The sequence below is a fragment of the Lithobates pipiens genome, unplaced genomic scaffold, assembly GCF_037356315.1.
Source record: "Lithobates pipiens isolate NorthernLeopardFrog02 unplaced genomic scaffold, aLitPip1_a1.2 Scaffold_24, whole genome shotgun sequence".
In the NCBI taxonomy this organism is placed as follows: domain Eukaryota; kingdom Metazoa; phylum Chordata; class Amphibia; order Anura; family Ranidae; genus Lithobates; species Lithobates pipiens.
Window position 1 is genome coordinate 12,240,806 of NW_027507786.1, and position 27,532 is coordinate 12,268,337.

The 27,532-nt window shown below is 41.0% G+C and overlaps 1 protein-coding gene across 1 annotated transcript in view; it reads left to right on the top strand.

Annotated features, from left to right (window-relative positions):
* The window catches only part of SLC6A5 (solute carrier family 6 member 5), a 127,869-nt gene extending 100,775 nt beyond the window's left edge, over positions 1-27,094 (top strand). Inside the window, exons 14-15 of the mRNA XM_077453610.1 lie at positions 7,908-8,075; positions 15,583-27,094. Coding sequence (XP_077309736.1) covers positions 7,908-8,075; positions 15,583-15,738 — 324 coding nt within the window. The 3' untranslated portion in view covers positions 15,739-27,094. The remainder of the gene's footprint in view (positions 1-7,907; positions 8,076-15,582) is intronic.
* The last annotated feature ends 438 nt before the right edge of the window (positions 27,095-27,532 follow it).

Genomic DNA, 27,532 nt, shown 5'->3' on the forward strand with positions numbered 1-27,532 from the left:
GGCGGGGGATATGCAATTAGCGGACCTACAGCTGTTGCAAAACTACAAGTCCCATCATGTCTCTGCCTCTCTGTATCGTGCTTGTGGCTGTCAGAGTCTTGCTATGCCTCATGAGACTTGTAGTTCTGCAACAGCTGGAAGTCCGCTAATTGCATATCCCTGCCTTAGGGGGTCTGCTAAAAAAAAAAAAAAAAATTATATAATGATTGGGGGTTCTGAGTAATTTTCTAGCAAAAAAAATTATGATTTTTTTTTACATGTAGGAGAGGAGTGCCAGAATAAGCCCGGTATGGAAAGTCTTTAATTCTTAAATCTTAAATTAAGACCCCTTTCACACCACACCGCCCATAGTGTGGGCGGTAAAACACCGCTATTCTTAGCGGCGTTTTACCGCCGGATTTGCAGCGCATTTCGGGCCACTAGTGGGGCGCTTTTACCCCCACGCTAGCGGCCGAGAAAGGGTTAAAACTGCCGGCAATACACCCCAATAGCGGCATTTTGTCAGCGGTATTACAGCGCTGCCCCATTGATTTCAATGGGGAGCAGCGGTAAACACACCGCTCCTTCACCGCTCCAAAGAAGCTGCTGGCAGGACTTTTTTCCTGACGTCCTGCCAGCGCACCGCTCCAGTGTGAAAGCCCTCGGGGCTTTCACACTACATACAATGGTGCAGCTTCTTTATGGCGGATTGCAGGCGCTATTTCTAACGCTATAGCGCCTGCAAAACGCTCTGGTGTGAAAGGGGTCTTAAAGTATTTAATTTAAAGTCATATATTTAAACTTGTAAACAAAAAAAGTGCCAGAAAAAGCCTGGTCGGAAGGTAGTTAAAAAGTGCAGTGCATTGTAATCGTCTATTATTTGCGTCTGAACACACACCAGTGGCCAAGGCGGGTCCCTGAACTTTTCTACATGTAGTACACACTTTTGGACATTAGGTGGCAGCAAAGTACATCCATAGCCTATAGGCATAAATTATAAAAGCAGAATTAATTATATAGCATATAGGCAGCTAGCTAATGAATAATATATCCAAATTGGTGGCACAAATCCACTGTGTCAGCAGATAATGATCTGTTTTACTTTGCACAGACTGTCTACAGTTATGGGTCTGTTTATTGCATAAAGAATGAATTTTTTTATTTTTTTTTGTTGCCTGTGCTACGCTACAGCAAGAAAACATTACTAATGCTGCGGTACATCACATGGATTTAATGAATAACACTGAGATAAAGGGAGATCACACGCTCTTCCCTTGAGTGATGGGCATGATGGGCTTCGGGTGACGGTAAGCCTGCCGGGCCCACCTTGATCAATCACAGGCGTTTTGCTGTTTTTTGTATTTTTTTATTTTTTTTTTCCCTTTATGGAACTTACTTTTTTATTTTCTTATAAATAGAGTCGGAGAAAACTTCAGCAACATCCATTCGGCTGGATGGATTTTGCGGAAAACAAGCAATATCTGAGCAATTACATCACTTGTAGGCACACAAAATGTTACAGCAATCACCCGCTATTTGTCAGTAGCAAAAACAGCAAAATGCACTCAAAGCTCCTTAAATGTCATGGAAAAAAAATATCATACAAAATGTCTTCGGCGTCTAAAGCTGAACGACAGGAGAAATTCAAAACTGCTCTTGTAAAGCGAGGCTACCCCTCCACAGCAAGGGTTAAAGAACTAAATCCAAAACTTTTTTTTTTTTTTTTTTTTATCATTTTGGATAGAGTAAGGAAGGGTTATAACCCCCGTCAGCTTTATTTATTTATTTTTGTTGACATCTGTGTCCCATTGCGGTGATTTCCCGTCACTTCCTGTCCCATAGACACCACAGGAAGTGAGAAAAATCTATTCAGGTTAACCCTTTCATGCCTTTTTCTGACATTTATTGTTCACAAGTTAAAATCCATATATTTTAGCAGAGACCCTAGAGAATAAAATGGCGATCGTTACAATATTTTATGTCACATGGTGTTTTCGCAGCGGTCTTTTAAGCGCAATTTTTGGGGAAAAAAAAGACACTTTCATGAATTAATAAAAAAACTAAACAGTAAAGTTGGCCCAATTTTTTGTATAATGTGAAAGAGAATGTTACGCTGAGTAAATAACTACCTAACAGGTCATGTGACAAACTATGGTACCTAAAAATCTCCATGGGCAATGTCTTACATTTTTTTTTTTTTGGTTATAACCCCTGTCAGTTTTTTTTTTTTTTTTTTTTGCCATCTGCGTCCCATTGCAGAGATTTCCCATCACTTACTGTCCCATAGACACCACAGGAAGAGAGAAAAATCTATTCAAGTTAACCATTTCATACCTAAGCCTATTTTTGACATTTGTTGCTTACAAGTTAAAATCTGTACTTTTGCTAGAAAATTACTTAGAACACCCAATCATCATATATATATATATATATATATATATATATATATGTATATATCTCTATCTATCTATCTATATATATATATATATATATATATATATATTTTTTTTTTTTTTTTCTTTTTTTAGCGGCGACCCCTAGAGAATAGCAGTGGGCCACGGTCAAGGGGTTGAGAACCTAGAGTACTAGCGTACCCGAGTTTTACTTACCCTTTCCTTTGCTCTGGTAGGCTCCATACGACTGGTCCCCTCAGACTAATTTCTGGTTGATGTCATCATGTACCATGCAGGGCCAGCAGTCTTGCAATGTATGTGATGACACCAAGGGCCAGCCCATAAATAATTGTTTATAAACATTGTTCAGATGGAAGATAGAGAGATACAAAGTAACATTGATTATAAACATTGATCAAACAGAAGATACAGAGATACAAAGTAACATTGTTTATTACATTGATCAGAAGGGAAATAGAGAGATACAAAGTAACACTGTTAGCCCCTGTACACACGGTCGGACATTCCGACAGAAAATGTCCGATCGGACTGTGTTGTCAGATAATCCGACCGTGTGTGGGCTCCATCGGACTGTTTCCGTCGGAATATCCAACCAACAAAGTTTTAGCCCTTGTACACGCGGTCAGAGAATCTGTCGGAATGTGTCCTATCGGACCGTGTCGTCAGATAATCCGACTGTGTGTGGTCTGCATCGGACTGATTCCGTCCGAATCTCTGTCCGACCCAATTTTCCAACATGTTGGAAATATTTACCGACCAACTGGGCCGGTTGGACCTAATCCGATCATGTGTAGAGAATTTTCATCGGACCAAGTGCCACGCATGCTCAGATCAAATTCCTACATCAAAGCTATTGGCTACTAGCCTGAATGTAGTCCCATCGTAACGAAATAACGTCATCACGTTCTGAAAGATCGGATTTTTCGACAACTTAGTCCGACCGTGTGTATGCAACAGTTTCGGACAAAATCCGACGGATTTGGTTGGCAAAATCTCCGACCGTGTGTACGTGGGCTTAGAGCTGGGCTATAAAACTTTCCGACAACACGATCCGATTGGACTTTGTAAGATCGTTTGTAGAGAACTCCGATCGGACAAAGTGACACGCATGCTCAGATCAAATTCCTACACCAAAGCTATTGGCTACTAGCCTGAACGTAGTCCCATCGTAACGAAATTACATCATCACGTTCTGAACGATCGGATTTTCCGACAACTTTGTCCGACCGTGTGTATGCAACAGTTTCGGACAAAATCCGACGGATTTGGTTTTCGGAATGTCCGACCGTGTGTACAAGGGCTTAGTTTTGTTTCTACGCTGTTTCATTGATCAGCATATTTACATATTTATGATCTGAATATGATATCTGTTAGAGCAACATGACAAGTATATATATTTTTTAAATAAAATATGTTCCTATTTAACACCTTATTAACCCTTAGTTTGCCCTAATAATCCATAATTAACTCCTTCTTCCCATTCTCCTCATAACTATTATTTTCCTGATAATTTTTCTTTATTTCAATTTTTCTAACCATTACTATTTAAGCTTTATTTTTTATTTATTAGGAAAAAAATTATACCCCCCCCCCCAAAAAAAAATACATTTTATTTTATTTGTAAATAACTTGGCTAAATAAAATGATTTGTAGCAGAATCATATTTTATTGTCATTTTACATAGGACACATTTTAGAAGAAATTTTTATCGACAGTAGCAATATTTTTTTTATATAAACAAATTCCCTGTACACACGATAGGATTTTCCGACAGCAAATTTTTGGATGTGAGCTTGTTGTCGGAAAGTCTGATCTGTGTGTATGCTCCATAGAACATTTGTTGTCGGAATTTCTGCCAACAAATGTTTGAGAGCAGGTTCTCAAATTTACCGACCACAAAACTTGTCGGAAATTCCAGAATTTTGATACATGACATGTTGGGCATCAATTTACTCAGCAATTATCTTTCACAGTTTAAAAAAAAAAAATCGGGCTAACGTTACTGTCGTCTTATTTTTTTAAATTAAAAAACAGTGTATTTTTTCCAAACAAATTGCGCTCGTTAAGTCTCGTACACACGATCGGATTTTCGGCAGGGAATTGTGTGATGGCAGACTGTTTGCCTAAAATCTGACCGTTAGTACGCTCCATCAGACAATTGTTGTCCAACTTTCGGCCAACAAATGTTGGATGACAGGCTAGTACATTTTCGCCAGACAATGGTCTGTTGTCAGATTTTCCGATCGTGTGTACACAAGTCCGTCACACAAAAGTCCAAAGTACAAACACGCTCGGAATCAATTGGTCACCAAACATGACATTAGCCAGAAGGTGCCCAAAGGGTGGTGCTCAAGAGCTGAAATTCCACATAGTACGTCACTGCGTTCGTGTTTGCTGGCCGACAATTGTGTGCTGTTAGTATACGAGACAAAATCCAGGCGCACGCCCTTCGGACAAAAGTCCGACGCTCTGTTGGCCAACAATCCAATCATATGTACGAGGCTTAAGACCGCTGCGGAAATATGGTGTGACATAAAGTTTTGCAACGACCACCATTTTTACAGGGTGTCTAAAAAAAATATATACAGGATGTCTATATAAATCTATATATAATCTTTGGGGGTTCTAAGTAATCCCCCTAGAAAAAAAAAAAGGATTTTAACTTTGTGAACACCAAGTTTGAAAAACATTCCTGGTCCCTAAGGGGGTTGTAAACCTTCATGTTTTTTCACCTTAATGCATCCTATGCATAATGGTGAAAAAACTTCTGGCAGTAACCGGCCCTCTAGCCCCCCCCCAGTTTTACTTCCCTGAGCCCCGTAATTCCCACGCCGTAGACGTGTTGTTCCTCGCTGCACAGGGTCCCAGCTCTTGATTGGATAGATTGATAGAAGCAAAGCAGCCATTGGCTCCCGCTGCTGTCAAACAAATCCAATGACGCGGGCGATGTGGGGCGGGGCCGAGTCTGGCATTCATGTCTATGGACGCCGAATGCTGGACGCGGGAGCACGCACACCCGCAAGGTAACCCCCCTGGGAGAGCGCTTCTCCTAGGGGGTTATCTGAAGTGAGAAGGAGCCACAAGAGCTGCCGAGGGATCCCAGAAGTTGAGGATCGGGGCCACTCTGTGCAAAACGAGCTGCACTGTGGAGGTAAGTATGACGTTTGTTATTTTAAATTAAAATAAATGAGCCTTTACAATCACTTTAAGTAGTTAAGAACACAGCGGCCACCAGCTCCTTAACAACCAGGTTGTTTACTGGTTGTTAAGGATGCTGGCGGCTGCCGGTACATTAAATATCGCATGCCGGGACCACTACTTATTTACTGCACACAATTTTTTTTTTTTTTTGTGAATAGACTTTCACTCCTGATTTTTTTTCGTTATTCACTAATGCACTGTACACACGACCGATTTTCCTGTCGGAATAAACTCTGAAGGTTTTTCCAAAGGAATTCCGACAGAATTCCGCTGAAGCTGTCTTGCGTACACACTAGGGCTGAAACAACTAATCGATTATGAAATTAATTGATTACTATTTTCATAATCGATTAATCGGCCAGTAACAAAATGGGGTTAAAGTTACAGTCTGATGATATTTACCAGATTGACCCTTTAATAGTATATCTCTCTTCTAATAGTATATGCAGTATATATCCTCTAATAGTATATGCAGTATATATCCTCTAATAGTATATATCCTCTAATAGTATATATCCTCTAATAGTATATACAGTATATCTCCTCTAATAGTATATACACTATATATCCTCTAATGGTATATATACTATCTCTCTCCTCTAATGGTATATACACTATCTCTCTCCTCTAATGGTATATACAGTATATCCCCTCTAATGGTATATACAGTATATCTCTCCTCTAATAGTATATGCAGTATATACCCCCTCTAATAGTATATACAGTATATCTCCTCTAATAGTATATACACTATATATCCTCTAATGGTATATACACGATCTCTCTCCTCTAATGGTATATACAGTATATCCCCTCTAATAGTATATACAGTATATCTCTCCTCTAATAGTATATGCAGTATATACCCCCTCTAATAGTATATACAGTATATCTCTCCTCTAATAGTATATACAGTATATCTCTCCTCTATTGGTATATACAGTATATCTCTCCTCTAATGGTATATACAGTATATCCCCTCTAATATATACAGTATACATCTTCTGTCTGTTATTCTCAGAGTGGATTAGATATTTTGCTCCCTATCCATATAGTTGGTTATTTATAGAGATATATAGAGATATTAAAGAATAAATTGCCTTTTTTTTAAACTTTACATATTAACTAAATTATACACCACGCTTTTTTTTAAGGTTATTAACCGATGAATCGATTAATCGAAACAATAATCGGCCAACTAATCGATTATGAAAATAGCCCTAGTACACACGATCACACCAAATTCCGACCGCCAAGAACGCGGTGACGTACAACACGTACAATGGGACTAGAAAAAGGAAGTTCAATAGCCAGTAGCCAATAGCTTCCGTCTCGTACTTGCTTCAGAGCATGCGCCGTTTTTGGTCCGTCGGAGCAGCACACAGACGAGCGGTTTTCCGCGATAGGAATTTGTTCCGTCGGAAAAATACAGAACATGTTCTGTTTTTAGGCCCGTCAGAATTTTCGAAGTAAAAAGTCCGACGGGGCATACACACGGTCGGAATATATGATGAAAAGCTCCCGTTGGACTCTTTCTGTCGGAAATTTCGACCGTGTGTAGCGCTTTTGCTTTATGAAGTAAATACCGCATAAAGCAGTAGTGACTTGACATTTACAGGATGGCATGCTGTTTTTGTGAATACCCCTAAATAGCGCCCGGGATCTGGTTCTGTGAATGGAGCCCCACTAAAATAAAGTTTTGTTTGGCCTAAAAATATGCAGTATCTGTATTACTTTATTATCTTAATGAAAGCGGACCTCCACCCTGAAGTGGAAGTTCCGCTCATCTGATCCCTCCCCCCCCCCTCCGGTGCCACAATCTGCACCTTTCAGGGGGGAGGGGGGTGCAGTTACCTGGATAAGCCAGGTATCTGCACCCACTTCCGGGACAAGACCGTCGCAGATGCCCCGCCCCCCCCCGTTGTGTTCTGGGAAACACACAGTTCCCAGGACGCAGTGTGGACCAGTAGAGACGCGCAGCGCGACTCGCGCATGCGCAGTAGGGAACCGGGCAGTGAAGCTGCAATGCTTCACTTCCTGACAGAGGATGGCGGCGGGGGCAGCGGAGAGAAGAGCGATCGCTCGTCATCTGTCGCCGACATCGCTGGACCCTGGGACAGGTAAGTGTCAATTTATTAAAAGTCAGCAGCTGCAATATTTGTAGCTGCTGGCTTTTAATATTTTTTTTAAAAGGTGCAGCTCCTCTTTAATGAGAAATATATTGCTGAATAAACACACCCATGGCAGAAATATGTACAGGTGTGAGAGGTGAAATGGTTAAATCATTTGTTATGTTTTTTTTTTTCCCCACAGTTTATCTTGTGCTTCAGCTTTTACCAATGGGAGCCGATGACTTACGGTAGCTATCACTACCCAACGTGGTCGATGGTCCTCGGATGGTTGATGTTGGGTTGTTCCGTCATCTGGATTCCAATCATGTTTGTCATCAAAATGCATCTGGCTCCGGGCAGTTTTATTGAGGTAACTAACAGCATCTCAATCATTATGTCTCCTCGTTTTGCATACTAAACGCCGCTCGTCTCTGCCCGCTGCAATCGGTGAGGTGGCGGCATCCAATAAGCAAGGGAACAGCTGGAACATAAAAACATTACAAAGCGTTCCATGGCGGGGCGAACACCTTGCCAAAATGTCGCACACGTTACGACGCGGCTCTCCGTCTCGGCGGTGCTTTTTTTTTAATTTTTTTTTTTTTTACAAGTGCTCATCTGGGAGGTCGAGGTGTCAAAATGGCAATTTAACGGAGATTAAAAAATAACGCAATAGAAGCTCAATTAAAATAATGCAATTGTAGCTCAATTTATTTTAATGGCTAATAAACCATTAATGCCTTTTTTTTTATTTTTTATGCCGGGGGTTTGTTTCAATACCATTTTTCTAAAAAAAAATTTAAAAAAAATAAATAAAAAAAAAATCTCCTCTCTATCAAAGTACATTATCAGTAAATGAAAATGGCATCCAAAATGAAGGCCATTTCTAGTGTCTATTTGCTGGGCGCTCGATTAAGAAAGCAATTGTTCACTAAATAATTAAAATCTCTATTGCGAATTATTGTTTTTCTTTTTATGAGGTATGCTGTGTATACTTTGGAGGATTATCATAAATAGGGATTCAGTTAATCAGAGAGCCGCCATCGCAGAGGTGACTGCAAGGAGTAATTAAGAAAAGTCTTTGTAGCTCTTGAAACATTGTTTAAAAGTCTCCAAATATCAAAAGAAGTATCTATTTCCCATGGGAAACAATATGCTGTATAGATAAATATATAGTAAAAAGATACAAAATTATTCCTACATGAATATCAAAAGAAATATCTATTTCCCATGGGACTTCGGGACTTTCAAAGGCAATGCAAACAATATACTATATATATATATATATATATATATATATATATAGTAAAAAGATACAAAATTATTCCTACATGAATATCAAAAGAAGTATCTATTTCCCATGGGACTTTTAAAGGCAGTGCAAACAATATACTGTATATATAAATATATAGTAAAAAAATACAAATGAGCCCTACTTGAATATATGCTGTATATATAAATATATAGTAAAAATATACAAAATTACCCCTACATAAATATCAAAAGAAGTATACATTTACTTTCAAAGGCAATGCAAACAATATACTATGTATAGATAAATATATAGTAAAAAGATACAAAATTACCCCTACATAAATATCAAAAGAAGTATTTATTTCCCATGGGACTTCAGGACTTTCAAAAGCAATGCAAACAATATACTATATATATATATATATATATATATATATATATATATATATATATATATATATATATATATATCTTTTTAGTATATATATATATATATATATATATATATAGTAAAAAGATACAAAATTATCCCTACATGAATATCAAGAGATAAATATATAGTAAAAAGATACAAAATTACCCCTACATAAATATCAAAAGAAGTATCTATTTCCCATGGGACTTCGGGACTTTCAAAAGCAATGCAAATAATATAATATATATATATATATATATATATATATATATCTTTTTAATATATATATATATATATATATATAGTAAAAAGATACAAAATTATCCCTACATGAATATCAAAAGAAGTATATATTTCCCATGGGACTTTTAAAGGCAGTGCAAACAACATACTGTATATATAAATATATAGTAAAAAAATACAAATGACCCCTACATGAATATCAAAATAAGTATCTATTTCTAAAGGCAGTGCAAACAATGTATACAGTAAAAAGATACAAAACATTTTATTTACAAACTTTCAAAATATAAAACAGACCGGCTGCTATGGCAGAAAGCCGACCATAGACATTCAGCAGGAACCGGCCGAGATTTGAACCATGCATGGGCAGATTCAATGTACCCAAGTTGATCAATCAGGTACAACCAGCCTGTCTGATTTTACATGCGATTATTGCTAGCAGCTGTTAATAATCACAGTGTTCTCCCGGCAGGGGCGGTTTCCTCCACCCCCCCCCACCTCCCCCCCACAATGGCTCCATGGGAGGCATTTCCCTGTTGACACTGTCTGTGTTGATGGGGGAATCAAGCATATTTATTTCTTGCAACCCGTGGTTGCAGGAAATACATTTGCTTAATCTATGGGTGGCCTAAGTCTAAGATACCACATGGCAGAAGCAGTGGCAGCCACTGCAGGGGGGCCACCTTACTAATCTATGCGCCCCGGGCCCCTAATTTACATGCCGCATGGATTTCAATGCGGTTTTTATTTTTTTGAAGCACATGATTAGAGCCCCCCGAGGCTCTAATTGGCTTATTATAATAATAAGAAGAATATTCACTATCATCCTTCTGATTCTCCCTCCCGGGCCAATCAGGAAGCAGAGGGAAGCCACTCCATTAGGGGTGCAGGGGGACCACCTTACTAATCTATGTGTCTGGCCCCTAATTTACACGCCACATGGATTTCAATGTGGTTTTTCTTTTTTTTGAAGCATACGATTAGAGCCCGAGGCTCCAATTGGCTTCAAAAAGGGTGGGCTAACCCAGTTGTATAACAACAGCGAATGAATATTCACTATCATCCTTCTGATTCTCCCTCCCGGGCCAATCAGGAAGCAGGGGGAAGCCGCCCGCAACCTGGATGAGGTAAGTACGGGGCTGGTGGGTGGATGGGCGAGCGACAGAGGGTGGGGGGAAGGGTTTGTTCACCGATCAACAGGAGCGACGGGGTGGGTGGTTTGATCGATCAACCAAACGCTTTCGCATTATACAAAGAAATTGGGTAAGTATTCAATTTTGTAAGTGCATTCTTTCCAAAAACATTGTGTTTGCAAAACCGCAAGAGCGCAAATACTGCGTGACATAAAACATTGCAATGATCAGCATTTTTTTCTGTAGGATTTCTGCAAAAAAAAAAAAAAGTATAATGTTTGGGAGTTATAAGTAATTTTCTAGGAAAAAATACTGATTTAAACTCGTAAATAAAAAGTGGCAGAAAAAGCCTGGTCAACAAGTGGTTAAAAGCCCCCCCCCCCCCCCCATGGGAAATAGATACTACTTATCGATGGAGGGATGTGGGTAGTGCCCACTACGCTGAGCGGCTACATCAGCTTTTTATTAAAAGTCTCAAAGTAGAGGTTCCCTTCAATACCCGACTCTTCCAGGGCAACAATGGAATAAAAAGTGGCAAACAAATGTATAAAGTGAGAGATTACAATATTTAAGACAGATGTAAACCCAACCGCTAAAATGTCACTCACACAACTTTCAACTAAATCATTTTATTGTATTTTCAAAAATCATTTTCAACATTTTTAAAGCCACAACTTTCGATTAAATAGATGTAAATGACAGTTAGGTTGCTAAGTTCCCTTTTATTTAAATAAGCAATCAAATTTCATTGTCATTCAAATCCAGCTTGAGACCAGCTACTCTTGTTAAAGCTACTGTATATTCATCCATTTATAATTTAACTATTAAGGAGATCACTGCGGACTTGCAAAGAGGCTTTAAAGTATAATTAAAGGCAAAGTTTTTTTTTTTTTGTTGTTTTTGTTTTGGATTGAGTAGAGAGGGATTAGAAACCAATGGCGGCTCGTCCATTAGGGGCGCCCCCTCTCTCCAGGACACCCCCTATATGCAGTGGATCTGCTGTATCCACGGCTGCCACGGCCACCCCCTATTCATATGTCCAGCCCCTTTACAGCGGCCGGGTTTTCGTTTTTTTTAAGCACCTGATAATAGGCTTATAGGGTTCAAAATAGGTCGGGCGCGGGTCACAGAGAATGCGCTCCAACCCCATCCAGTTGTGCTACAACACTCCTGTTTTTTTTCCCCTGGTATTTACAACATTCGCCGTTGAAACACTAATCCTCCATCCGGCCAATCATAAGCGGGTGTGAGACCCGTTTTTGCAATTGGCCAAAAAGAAAAGACTCCTGATTGGCTGCCAAGGAGGAGGGAGGGAATGGAAGCCGTTGCCACTGTCGCTGTGATGACCGGTGGAGAGCAGGAGAACGGGAGGGAGGGAGGGGAGGCACCACCGCCGAGCAGGGGAAGTCGTCGGCGATGGGGTAAGTGCCACCGGGGGGGTTGCATACTGTTTGCCCCCCCCCAAAAAAATTCTACCGGCTGCCACTGATTAGAACCCTGGTCAGATTCAGGACACTGGGTACCATCCTCCTAGCAGAGCTAATAGCTCCAAGGAGTGGGTCTGTAATGAGAGATACCCGGGAGGGAAGATGGAGCGGACCCTGATTGCAGATAGGAGGATGAGCGAAGCCGGTGCGGAGAGCGGGAAGCAGTGTGAGTACCAAGGTCAGCCTGTTTATGGGGGGAGGGGGGTGATGCTGGTATGTGTGAGTAAGGGGGGGGGCAGGTATGTTTGTCACCCCCACCAAAATATTGAGCACCAGCCGCCACTGTGCCAAATGTTCCTTAGCAACCATTGATGTCTTAGGTTGTTAGGACGCTGGTGGCTGGCCCGCAAGGTTGTAATGCTGCACAACAAAAACACGTACTTTTGCGTAACCAAAAAAATCAGGCTTGATCCACCCACTGGCTTTGTTGAGGGCAACTAGTGGCAATTCTTTTTTTTTTTTTTTTTTGCAAATCTGTTTATTGGAATTTAGACAGTGAACAAGCAACCAAAAGCAAAACAAAACAGACAAAAACAAAAACACATACATTGGTAACTAGTGGCAATTCTTAGGCATTTTTCCACAACACCTATAAAAATCCCAGATGACACCCCGTGGGAAAATGGCACCCAGGTGGAAAAAGACTGCTCCAGAGCAACATATTCACAGAGTATAGTCTTGCCTGTGTAGTAATATAAAGAAAAACTTCAAAAAAGCCCAATAGCTATGGTAAGGCAGCTTCCACACAGCAAGGCTTCCCTTGATGTACACCAAACAGTAGCTCAAACCATAGAAACATAGATCAAATTTGGATGAAAGACTCCAAGGTATTTTTATTTTTGGTAAAAAAAAGTAGTATAAAAACATCCAACACGTTTCAGGGGCAACATCATTCCCTCTTCATCAGGGCCGAGCAGCAACTGCTATGAAATTGTTCCTCCATGAAGAAAGTTCAGTCTGGATTCTAATATAGATTTGTCACTGTTTTATCTCAGTTCATCAAATTTCTTTCCTGTATTGAGATCCGATGAAGGGGGAGTGGTGCTGCCCCCCCAAAATGCGTTGGATGTTTTTATACGACTTTTTGCCAACAGTTTAAAATGCTCTTGAATTCTTTCATCCAGTTTGGGTCTGGTGCTCCTTTCTGTATTTTCTACTTTCATTCTTGCCTTCCTCATATGTAACTGGCTGCCCGGCTCACTATGCCCCTATTGTTGTTGGTACCGCCCTCTTCTGAAGGTCCCTGAATGTGACAATGTAGCCGGTGTGTTGCCTGGTCCTAGAACTCCTCTCCCTAAGCCCTGACTTGCTACAAATTTACAGTGTTGCAGTTTGATCACTGGGGGAGGGAGGAGAGACTGATGAAATGTTCCTCTTGTCTGCAGCAGACTGATGACATCATCTTAGCCAAGGCAAAGCCACTGACCGGAGCTGAAGGATGGCTTGCTAATAATAAATTTCTGAAAATGTATACTGTTGATGTATGTTGTCAATAATTAAGACTTAAATTGGTTAAAAACCCTTTACAACCACTTTAACCTACAGGTAAGCCTAGATTAAGGCTTACCTGTAGGTGCTTGAAATATCTCCCAGACCTGCACGGTTTGCAAATCGCCTTTGCGCATGTGCCGGAGTTAGAAAGAGCACGATGTGCCGTTTCTAGCTTGGGTCATGCCGTTAAAGGCGGGAGTGATGTCACGCGACATCACGTGACGTCACACTACGTCACATGACTCTGGCCAGGCACAGAGCCGGAGTTTGCAGCCCAAGAAGGAAGAGGGGTGAAGAATGGACGCTCGCTACTAGCGAAGGAAGACGGGAACATTGCGGGCTTCTCCTGCAGGTAAGTGTCACATAATGGGCTACTATGCGATGCATAGTAGCCTATTATGCTTTACCTTTGCAGGGCAACAAAGAGGAAGTAACACCCATCAGGGTTTACTTCCTCTTTAATGTAGTAGTAAACTCCCATGCATTAATTTTACCTATAGGTAAGCCTATAATAGGGCTTACCTATAGGTACTGTAAATATCTATCAAATGTGCGCCATTTAGAAGATATTTACTGTAGATCCAGAAGGTGACGTCACCAGCGCATGCGCTCTGAAGGAACAGCCACCTGTGCCATTCCTTCAGAGTCCTGTGCCATATACGGCAGGTTCCACGGGAGTGATGTCATTGCAGCTCTGGCCACTCATACAGCTGGAGTCCGCTAACCCCGAAGGAAGGCAGAGTGAAGATAGAAGCGCCTTCAGAGGTGACAGCGCGCCGTTGGAGGGCTTTGTTCTCTAGTAAGTGTCACATAATGTGCAAGTATGGATTGCATACTATCAGATTATGGCATTGCCTTGCAGGTTTAAAAAAGAAAAGCCAGCAGTTTACTACCTCTTTAACAAATAGAGTATAGTATATTAGAGTACTGTATAATATAGTATGGTGTAGTGCATAAATAAGCTGCTAGCACAAAATATGGAATACACCATATACTAGCAGTATACATATAAACCAGTGCAGTGCTTAATGAGCAATTAGTGAATCATAAAACTCTGTAATGTCTTTTCATAGCCCAGGTTTTCTCTCCATTAGCAGTATGGCACCTTTCTTGAGTATAAACTTAATTAAAAAGAGGTTAAAACTTACATTGGCACTGTATAAAGCATTTCACACCAAATTCCCAGAATTCCTGGTAAAGCGTGCATGCACGGTGACGTCACAACTTCCCAGCTCCACCCAACGTGTTTTGTCACACATGACGTCATCTGGGACCTGGAAGCTGCATGGAGCTGATCCTGTAATATATTACAAGCACCCTAATATCAAGTTTGAAGAATCAATAATATTTTTGGACTAAAAAAAAAAATTTTTTTCTTCATCACATATGAACTCTTTATTGTTTTTTGAATATTATTTTTGTTAAATTTATTCGTTTAGATTTAGCACACATTATTTTTTGTTTCAATTTACATTAATTATTGTGGGGGTTTTTTCTATATTATTTATACTAATTTCATTTTAGATCTAGTATACACTTTATTCACTCTATGATGATATGATAGTATTCATGTATACTATTTACTAATCACATTTTTTGTCAATTCAATATTGTTTTTCATGTTTATTGGTATAGGTTTTGATTAGGTTTAGGTGTTTGATTAATTTTTAATTTTTAGTTTTTAGCGCAGCTCATTTTGTTCACCTATATAGTAACACAAGTCTTATTACAGACTTTGTGCTTCTCAGGACTTTTATGATTCACTAATTGCTCACTATGTGCCGTACTGGTTTATGAGAATTTAGACTTGTAAAATTACTGAAAGATATATGCTAATCAATCTTTTTTTTTTTACAGAGGCTTAAATTGGTATGTTCCCCACAGCCGGACTGGGGCCCGTTCCTGTCTAAGCATCGCGGAGAACGTTACAAGAACATGATCGACCCGTTGGGTACCAATTCACTGGGACTAAAACTTCCCGCCAAGGATTTCGAGCTAGGAACACAATGCTAGTATCTATGGTGTCTGTACCTTTGCTGTACAGTCTTCCTCACCCATTCGTCGTGATGTCCTCCTCCCTCCCCCTACTTCTTTCTCCAACAGTGCAGGTGGTCTCTTAGATATACTGTAGGACCCCTTGTTGCATGCAGTAGCAAAACGCCTATACTACTGACCACCCTGCTACTTGTTGCTTCCCTCTAGTGTCCATAATGTTTTGTTTGACTGCCAAATATCAGCAGTGCCTCGACAATGATTGTCCAGCTGCAGAAAATAGTCTAATTTTATAAGGGGGAAAAAAATGTGTAGAAATAATGATGATTCCACAGAACTATCTACCCTGCATCAGAATCATTCCATTCACTTTTTGTTCTCTTTTTAGATTGAAAGGTTGGCAACTTATTCAAGGCAGTTGAGTTAAGTTTTCCTTGAGCTTCAGAGTGTTGAGACCTCCTCTACCATCCCATAGCTTTGTTCTGTGAGTTTTCCTTCTTCTTGTGTCTTGTAATCTTTTCACAGAGAAGTGAGACCCCCCATCCCGCCCTCGCCCGATATATGATGGACTGTCTGCTAGATTAAGCTTAATGGGCTGTTAATTCGATTTTGTTAGAAAATAAATGCCAGCTGTCCTTTTTACATCTGGTCAGATTGAGGGATGGAATGGAAAATCCAGTCATATGATACCCATAGGTGGTCATCATATGGTGGGTCCATTGTTGTCCTTCATGAGTTGGATTAGTTATCCATAAAAAAAAAACCAACCAACTATGTTTTATGACTTAGCAAATCTGTTAAAATCCATACTTTGAGTTTGACCATACAGGTCAGTTAACTAAATTCTGACCTGGATAGGTGACTACTGATTGTAGAACCTTTTCCATGGTTGGTTCATTTGGGTCAGCCTGGTTGGTAAGTAAAGATCAGGACGGAAGGTTCCCATTGGTTATTGCATTGGTGCTCTTTGTTGTGTTATGCAATAACATTTCCTCTGAGAGTAATTTTAGAAGACTTCTCAAAGGCTTCCCATCAAGCCAAGAAAAAAAAAAAAGTTCTTGTATTAGCCCTTGTACACACGGTCGGAGATTCCGACGGAATGTGTCCTATCGGACCGTTTTGTCGGATAATCCGACTGTGTGTGGTATGCATCGGACTGATTCCGTCGGAATATCCGTCGGACCCAATTTTCCAACTTGTTGGAAATATTTTCCCACAAACTGGTCCGATTGGACATACTCCGATCATGTGTAGAGAATTCCGATCGGACAAAGTGCCACGCATGCTCAGATCAAATTCCTACACCAATGCTATTGGCTACTAGCCTGAACGTAGTCCCATCGTAACGAAAAAACTTCATCACGTTCTGTTTCCGACAACTTTGTCCGGCCGTGTGTATGCAGCAGTTTCGGATACAATCCGTCTGACAAAATCCAACGGATTTGGTTGGCAGAATGTCCGACCGTGTGTACAAGGGCTAAGACCTTCTTTGTTGATCTTTTTTTTTTTTTAACATCTCTTTATCTACACAACCATGACTGACTGAAATGACTATCACAATCTTTCCTATTTGCAGGGTCTATCCTGCCGACTATGCAAATTGAACAATTTCCCCATTTTTCAAACACCCTTTCAGTTACAAAAATGGAGTTTGACAGTCTAAAGATCAAATTATCAGTCGACTTTGATTAGTTAGCTAATGAAGAATTCAAATCACATTTTTGGCCACCTTAAATTCAAGCGAAGAAATTTGCGTAAGATAGAAGCACAAGTTACATCTCAAAAACAAAAAACGCACTATCCAAGATAAAAAAAAAAAAGTCTTTAAAAAGCGTTTGGAAAATTGCAGTGGACAACCATTCCAAAACCATTATGCATTGCAAGTGCCACAAAACCAATTTGTTAAGTTGTTTTATGACGCCATGCGATAATCCAACGTCTTCCATGAACTGGCTCTAAACTGGAGCTCTTCAACATTCTCTAATCACATAAATATTTGCTTTTTTGCTTTTTATTCCATTATGCTCATTATGCATTCAATTTTCACCTCCTGAAGCCATTATATAATTTGTGCCTAATTTTGTATACTCGCTACAATGTGTATACCCGTTAGTAGATTCTGTACTTTGGTGTGTTGTTTAGTATTGACCCCCCCCCCACCCCCCACTCTTTCGTCTTTCTATAAAAACTTCTAAATGTATTCCGTGAGCAAAACAATAGCAACCAGCTTTGTCTATATATTATATATATAGTATAATATTACATGTTTATTAACATCTTCCTAATCCCAAGCCAAGCCATATGTGTCTGTAAATAGCGTATTTTACTGTTGGGAGAAGGTCAAGTGCTGATTTATACATACGGAGCTACTGAAACATTGAACAACAATATTTATAGCAGCAATGGGAAAGCTCTTGATGATGGAAATTGGTGAGGGATTCCATCACTAAACTTTAAAGCTAAACTATTTTGTTATATCCTGTGTTTACCATCATGAATTTGACTGTTTTAGTCCTAGTCAAGATGGCCAGACAAGATTTAAAAGCCACATTGACTGGTCAAAGACTCAAACTCTTCTTCTGTGCCTTCAAAGTGTTTTCTAGGCCTAATGAGAGTATATAATCTCTTTCTTTTGAGTCTGCTTCATTGGATGGTTGTGGCAGTTCCCAAAGAAGCTTCCATGGGTGCATTCACGTCTGAACCTTCTTATTTGAGGTGGCTTGGCCAATGTTCACAGACGTTCCTTGGAACTTTCACACTAGAGCTGTGCCAAGTATTTCCTCCCGGTCCCACAGGATTCCAAAAGAAGCTTCCATGGGTGCATTCACGTCTGAACCTTCTCATTTGAGGTGGCTTGGCCAACGTTCACAGAAGTCCCTTGGAACTTTCACACTAGAGCTGTGCCAAGTATTTCCTCCTGGTCCCACAGGATTCCAAAAGAAGCTTCCATGGGTGCATTCACGTCTGAACCTTCTCATTTGAGGTGGCTTGGTTAACGTTCACAGAAGTCCCTTGGAACTTTCACACTAGAGCCGTGCCAAGTATTTCCTCCTGGTCCCACAGGATTCCAAAAGAAGCTTCCATGGGTGCATTCATATAAGAAGTCTGAACCTTCTCCTTTGAGGTGGCTTGGCCAATGTTCACAGACGTTCCTTGAAACATTCACCCTAGAGCTGTGCCAAGTATTTCCTCCTGGTCCCACAGGATTCCAAAAGAAGCTTCCATGGGTGCATTCACGTCTGAACCTTCTCATTTGAGGTGGCTTGGCCAACGTTCACAGAAGTCCCTTGGAACTTTCACACTAGAGCTGTGCCAAGTATTTCCTCCTGGTCCCACACGATTCCAAAAGAAGCTTCCATGGGTGCATTCATATAAGAAGTCTGAACCTTCTCATTTGAGGTGGCTTGGCCAATGTTCATAGATGTTTCTTGGAACATTCGCACTGCAGCTGTACCAGGTATTTCAGCCTGGTCCCACAGCTGGTTAAGAACAACCTTGAGGGATCATATTATAATGATGGCTTGGAAGGAAAGAGAAAGAGCTTATGAGCTTGACCATGAAAATAGGACTCTGGGCTGGTCTTCCCTCTCTGTTACCAAACCAAGCCACTAGAATAAGAGGAGAGAAATTAGGTTTTGGAGATACTAAATTCCCATGCAAGCCAATGTTGCAACCTCTACATAATTAAAGAAGTACTCCACTAAGCATATACCGGAAAAGAAGAAACATCGTCGCACACACCAACCTGACCCCAGGCTCCTAATGCATTTTGATCTGCCTATGAGGCTTAATCATGGAGGACTGTGGGGTAAAATGCATTAGGGGAATGGCCTGGGTGGAGTCAGCCTGAAGCTGTCTTATTGATTCACCTTTCAGGCTGGGTTGGTGGGTGGCGGTGTTTCTCCCTTTCTAGTATATGCTACAGAGCCGATGGATGGGTTCCCTAGCTGCCTGCACCCATGAGCAGGAGTCACCGGAGTTGAATGACGATTGTCTGGATTGGCACTCCAAGTTTCTTAGGGTTACTCCACTAAGCATTACGTACAGATAAACTGGCTCAATAACAAAACTCAAGAAAAACTATAGCCCTACAAAACAATAAAACAAGTGGGATAGAAACTTCCTTACCTCCATAGTTAGCAAAAGCAAAGCCAGATACTACAAAAGGGAAATTTCATGGCTCCAATCCCCATGAAATTTAGAAAATCAGTGGATAACTGAGCCCAGTTGGTTCATCCGAGTCCTAAACATCACTTTTTTAGTTAGACTGCCATGTCTTGTTTGGAAATGATATAGAAGCAACAGGCATTTGCTGGCTATTACTATTACTGTACAAATCAAAGAAAATGCTTAACTCTCTCGATTAGGAGAAAGCCATGTCCATTCCTCTACCAGAACATATTAAATAGGTTTGAATTTGAAAACGTGCAACAGGAAAACTAGATGTTGCAAGCTGGTCCCATTTCTGATGTAAATATTCTTGTTTTCACCTCCTCAATGGCTCTGCAGTTCTCGAGAGCAGTCTGCCAAGAAGGCGTCTACAATAGTCATGCTCTGATTGAGCAACGGATGACGTACCTTTTGTACATACTGCTGTATATAGCGCCCTCCTTGTGCTTTTTTTTTTGCCTTGTTCAACAAGCTGGAGTTTCTTAGCACCTCGATTGGGTGACTGTCTGTAAAACAGATCACAGCTGTGTCACCTGTCCATACTTAAACGAGCGTCAATGGCTGATGAAAAGCGCAATGCCCTCTTTTACTGAGCAAATAGCATATCAGTGAAGAGACGGCGTAAAAAATATTCTTGATGCAAGACTGTAGCCTCAGATCAGAGCACTTGTCCAGTGGCTTGTCGCATGCCCGGCTCTTGTGAAATTATCCTTTTTGATTTGTGTTGATGTATCTTGATTGAGCTTCGTCGTACTTATTGTAGCAACACATATAGCATCAGGCTGAAGGAAGCAAACCATAGGGACTGGATCGGCCTTTGGTGATTTGGCTAGTGTAGTAAAGTGCAATATGCAGACTGGCTAGGAATTAAAGAGCTGGTCGCAGTGGTTCAGTGCAATGAATACGCAATAGACTTATAGAATTGTCCCATTAGCACAAGTAAGAGTGTGAAATTATATTTTAAAGCACAATGTTAAGCTAATACAACTATGTGTAGGTTATAAAACAAAGGTATTTAGAAGAATAAATTAGTATATTGAAATATATACATATAAATATATATAATGTAAATTTGATGTGACTATATAAAGATATTTAATTATAGTTTTATTTTCATATGTGCCAGTGCATGCTTGTCATGATTGCGTGGTCCCGCGTCTGCTTGTCTATGTTTGTGTGTAGCCCTTATAGCCATCATTTGTAATGATTTACGAGTTGTGTGTTGCTTACAGGCTTGCCTAAGTAGCTAGACCTCTGTGAGGTCAGGCAACAGAAAAATCACTCAATAGCCCAAGATCCAATGGCCTATCAAGCCCAAAAAATGTATGTATATAATTTTTTGGTTTTTCGAGGATGGAAGAAAGGAACTGTTGATTATAGAAACTTACACAGGTAAAGCACTTTAAATGCACATATAGTACAAGAGCTTTTCTAGTTGGATCATAGAGATTTGCTAATCCCTTTAAGGAACTTGGGAGAGGTAAAATATAAAGGTGCCAATTTCTTCAAGATTTGGTCTTCCTAAATGTGCCTCCCCCTAGGTAACTGGTGCCCAACCTTCTCTCCTTTGTTATGCAGCCCTCAGACCCCAGCAGTCAGTAGTGGGAGCACTGAACTTTAAAGGGGTTGTAATGGCAGCAATCTATACCAGTCTTGTGTAAGATGTTCCCAAGCACACCTGTAGCCCAAAACCTGACCAGCTTATCTACCAGCTTAAACGATAGAGTATCAGAAAGGGTCACCAGACCAAAACTCTATGAAAGATTCCAACCTTCTATACTTTGGTGCGTGTTATGCAACCCTCAGACATCAGCAGTCAATAGTGGGTGCATTGAACTGTAAAGGGGTGGTAATAGTCTCAGTCTCTTTTAATGCACAAATAGTAAAATTTATTTTTTAGTTGGCCAATAAAGATTGCTAATCTCTTTAAGAAACTTGGGAGAGGTAAAATATAAAGGCATCAATTTCTTCAAGATTTGGTCTTCATGCAGTCAGTTACCCTAAATGTGCCTCCCCCTAGGTCACTTATGCCCAACCTTCTCTCCTTTGCTATTTGATATGCAGCCCTCAGACCCCAGCAGTCAGTAGTGGAAGCATTGAACCATAATGGCGGCAATCTCTACCAGCCTCGTGTAACATGTTCCCAAACACACCTGTAGCATGTCCCCAAAACCCGACCATCTCTTGTTGTCTAAACCATAGAGATAAGGAAAGGAACCCCAGACCAAAACTATATCAAAGCTTACAACCTTCTATACCAGCTGTTTTGAAACTACAAATCCTAGCATGCCTCTGCCTCTGAGTCATGCCTGTGATTGTTAGGGTCTTGCAATGTCTCATGGAACTTGGTGTTTCAAAACAGCTGGAATGCGGAGGTTCCCTACCCCGTTCTATACTTTGGTGCTTGTTATGTAGCCCTTGGACTTCAGTAGGCAGTAATGGGAGCATTGAACTGTAAAGGGATTGTAATGGCGGCAATCTATACCAGTCTTGTGTAACATGTTCCCAAGCACACCTGTAGCCCAAAACCTGATCAGCTTATCTACCAGCTTAAACGATAGAGTATCATAAAGGGTCACCAGACCAAAACTCTATGAAAGATTCCAATCTTCTATACTTTGGTACGTGTTATGCAACCCTCAGACATCAGCAGTCAATAGTGGGTGCGTTGAACTGTAAAGGGGTGGTAATAGTCGCAGTCTCTTTTAATGCACAAATAGTAAAATTGATTTTTTAGTTGGCCAATAGAGATTGCTAATCTCTTTAAGAAACTTGGGAGAGGTAAAATATAAAGGCATCAATTTCTTCAATGTTTGGTCTTCATGCAGTCAGTTACCCTAAATGTGCCTCCCCCTAGGTCAATTGTGCCCAACCTTCTCTCCTTTGCTATTTGATATGCAGCCCTCAGACCCCAGCAGTCAGTAGTGGAAGCATTGAACCATAATGGCGGCAATCTCTACCAGCCTCGTGTAACATGTTCCCAAACACACCTGTAGCATGTCCCCAAAACCCAACCATCTTGTTGTCTAAACCATAGAGATAAGGAAAGGAACACCAGACCAAAACTATATCAAAGCTTACAACCTTCTATACCAGCTGTTTTGAAACTACAAATCCTAGCATGCCTCTGCCTCTGAGTCATGCCTGTGATTGTTAGGGTCTTGCAATGTCTCATGGGACTTGTAGTTTCAAAACAGCTGGAATGCGGAGGTTCCCTACCCCGTTCTATACTTTGGTGCTTGTTATGCAGCCCTTGGACCTCAGTAGGCAGTAATGGGAGCATTGAACTGTAAAGGGATTGTAATGGCGGCAATCTCTACCGGTCTCATATAACATGTTCCCAAACACACCTGTAGCATGTCCCCAAAACCCTACCATCTCTTGTGGCTTAAACCATAGAGATACAGAAAGGAGCACCAGACCAAACCTGGATCAAAGATTCCTACCTTCTGTACTTTGGTGCTTGTTATGTAGCCCTTGGACCCTAGCTGTCAGTTATGGGAGCATTGTACTGTAAAAGGGTTGGAATGGCGATAATCTCTAACAGTCTTGTGTAACATATTCCCAAGCACACCTGTATCATGTCCCCAAAATCTGACCATCTCCTGTAGCTTAAACCATAGAGATACAAAAAGGAGCACCAGACCAAAACTGGATCAAAGATTCCTACCTTCTATACTTTGGTGCTTGTTATGTAGCCCTTGAACCCCAGCAGTCAGTAATGGGAGCATTGAACTGTAAAAGGGTTGTAATGGCGGCAATCTCTAACAGTCTTGTGTAACATGTTCCCAAGCACACCTGTATCATGTCCCCAAAATCTGACCATCTCCTGTAGCTTAAACCATAGAGATACAGAAAGGCGCACCAGACTAAAACTGGATCAAAGGTTCCAACCTTCTATAATTTGGTACTTGTTATGCAACCCTCAGACCCCAGTAGTCAGTAGTGGGGGCACTGAACTGTAAAGGGGTTGTAATTGCAGCAATATCTACCAATCTTGTGTAATATGGTCCCAAGCACACCTGTAGCATGTCCCTAAAACCTGACTATCCCCAGTAGTTTAAACCATAGACATACAGAAGGGAGCAACAGACCAAAACTGGATCAAAGATTCAAAGATAATTTTAATTGTTGCTAAAAAAAGCCATATATAAGCATCCACCACATTTTCGTTTTTTTTTAACCAACCATTAATATGATCTTAAATTATTTTATCCAACGTTGGTCTGGCAGTGTTTTTATGGTTTGATCTAAAGTTGGGTGCCCATTGAAGGAAGGCTTGCTGTGTGGGAACCGTGTCGCCAGCACTATTGAGTGCGTGTGAAGTTTTCCTTCATCTGACCACATTTGCAATTCTAAAATTTCCCAGCGTCTCTGAGTATGTTATTCTGGAGTCATCTACTGTAGCATGTCTGCAATCTTTGACTGTCTTCAGTAGCACTACATAAAATATATATTATGTGGAAAACCCTTGGTAGAGTAATGGCCCACATTTGAGGAACTCCGATATCTTGAAAGTGGACAACCCCTGTCCTAGGTAGTGGGGAGATGACCTGATATTGGTGCAAAATCTATTGTGGTCATTGAGAGACATTCCTATGCCTTTTTGCTGAGAGCTTGGGCAGTGACATCCTTTTTACAACAGCTGTAATGGGAGCCCTTACAGACCAATCACTATTGTGATTGGAAGTCACTTGTATAGTTTTAGAATATCAGATGTTGCTTGGAGGAGGATTCTTATTGAGGCAAAGCTAAGTGGGTCAGTCAAAGTCCTCAGATAGCAAACAAAAAATGGATTCTGAAGATAAATTTATTGGCCCTGATACTTCCAACTGCAATAGCATTTAAGGCTTTAGAAAATGTGCTTAAAATGTACTGTGTTTGGTCTGGTGCTCTGACAGAATCTCTAATGCCGCGTACACACAACCGGACTTTTCGAGGGACTAGGTACGACGGTCTTTCCGACTGACTTTCGGCGGAGTTCCGACGGACTTTCCGAATGAACAGACTTGGCCGCACACAATCACACCAAAGTCCGACGGATTCGAACGTGATGACGTATGACTGGACTAGAATAAGGAAGTTCATAGCCAGTGTAGCCAATAGCTGCCCTAGCGTTGGTTTTTGTCCGTCGGACTAGCACACACACGAATGGATTTCTCGGTCCGGCGGAGTTCTGGTGGAAAGATTTAAAACATGTTCTATTTCTAAAGTCTGCTGGATTTTTGGCAAGCAACGGTCTGATGGAGCCCACACGATCGAATTGTCCGACGGACTCGTTCCGTCGGAACCTTTGCTGTCAAAGAGTCTGGTCGTGTGTATGCGGCATTATGCTTTTCCGCTGGAAAATAGCTTTAAAGTACTAAACAAACTCCTTTATGACAGTCTGAAGAAGTCCCAAACCCAGTTCTCAGATAGCAAGCAATTGAGCTGCAAGTTTGAAAACGACTTGCTAAGCTATTGCTAGACTTGCCAGGCTTCACAGGTTTGTTGCACAATCGCAGCAAATCCGCATTGCATGACTCCAGATCAACTTTCTTTGCGACCATTCTGCAAACATTCTGCAAGTCTGCTGCAAGTTCTGGTTCGGTTATGTTGTGCAATAGTCATCCCACCACAGGGGTGACTGTCATTCGCAGAGCTCTTGCTGTAGACTCACCCCTGCAACTTTGCTCTTGCTAGAGACTTGCCACACAAATTTGCTAAAAATTGGAAAAGTGTCAACTAGAACTTGTGCTTCAAGTGCTCTGCAAGTGTACATCCTGCCAGTGAAAATGTACAGCAAGTTAACAAGACTTGCAATTCAACACTGCCACAAATTTGTGGCAAGTTATCCTTGCTATCTGGGTTACTATAAGATGTACTCCCTCAGTAAGGGAAGATACCTTCCCTTACTGAGCCAAATCCTCCTTCTATTGTGTCTCACATGCTCCTCCTCACAGACACTGCAGCTCACAATGGGAGGGTTTCAGCAACCAAAGCAGTGCTGCCCATGGAGAAAGTAATGGGCGGGACTAGGTGTGGCAAGGTGCTGATTGACAAGCTACAGGCTTGTTGACTAGAAATGATAATACTGATAGACACGTCCCCTACAATATCCTCCCCTTCCACTATAGTGCAAGCAGGCAAAGCCTATTTTATGGGGGTGACAACTCTGCTCTGAACTCTGGAGCAGTGCAGCATTGTTGCCACCACATCACAGGGAGCCACATTAGGTAGACTTACCTGCCAGGGCCAATAGATATTTGTTGGGCTTTTCTGTAATTTTAGTGTTGTACATGTTGTGCTGCAAAATGTATTATTTTTTTTTAAATGGGAGGGGCAATAGTTCTAATTGAAGTGATACTGCAGCTTAATGGATCAGCAGCAATTGTGTTACTTATTACCTTTATTTAGCATATATAACAATACAGTATTCTTGTCCTGGCTCATTTGTGCCATTCAAAAACAAGGAAAAGACAAAAAAAAAATAACATAAATTCGAATGCTTTAGAATAGAATTGTAATTGTAATTAGGAGAATGTCAGGTCACCTTGAGGCGAGGTGACAGATGCACACCGTAGGGATCAGGAGTGCACCGCAAGGTTGTGGACCCTACGGCTGACTGCTGCGGACGGGAGACAGATCCCACTGGGGTTAGAGCGTAAGATTCCCTGGGGTGCGGAGTCTAAGAGCCAGCAGGTGTTCACCAGCGCCTCTAGTGGTGAGGATGGACTTGGCTGCAACTGGCTCCAGGTCGCGACTCCCCAGGGTCCCCCAGCTCACACCCACAGTAGGCAACAGGAGGATAGGGATGATGAGAGACAAAGCCAAGGTCGGGGCCACAAGCAGACAGGAATAGTCAGGGACATGCCAAAAGGTCAGGATCACAGGCAAACAGGGATAGTCAAGGACACGCCAAAGTCGGTAACGGAACAACAGAAGAGCACACGGCAGGTAACAGGAAGCTAACACACAAAGGTTGATCAGCAGGGTTGGCCTGCAGTGCACAGGTTAATATAGAGCTCCCTGATAGGAGCTAGGGTGGAGCCATGCCAGAGGATGGATTACAAAAGCAGACAGGTGAGGGTCGGCTGGTCTCTAGATGAACCCATGGAAACAGGTAAGCAAACAAACTATTGCATAACCATGTTGACAGAGAATGCCACAATGGACGATGGGTTTGCCACTTCTGTAGTGGTTACTCTGTGAAAGCAATTGCATTATGGTTACCATAAACTATATATATATATATATATATATATATATATATATATATATATTCGATTTCAAGAAAACTATGCAAATATGTAAAAGACCTACAACACTGATTTAATTGAGATTAATTTGGCTCATAATTATAGTACTGATAATAACAACTGCGTCATGAATTGTGCATGTGTCATAGAGATCCATCTTAAAGGTTAAATACATATGATTCAGGCTTTAGTTGTAACTGCAGGAAATTGTTCAATATCAAATGTCTTGGATTTATCATGGCGAGAGTTAACAGGAGCTAGTAGATATCATGCTTACCCTAGGAACAGACGTCATCAGCTACGAGCGGCAGGTTTTCTGACGTTTGCACAGCATTGATGGCACCACCCGTATTTGCCAGGTCAGAAAGAAGGTCCTACAAGAAAAAAAATATGGTGATCTAATCTAT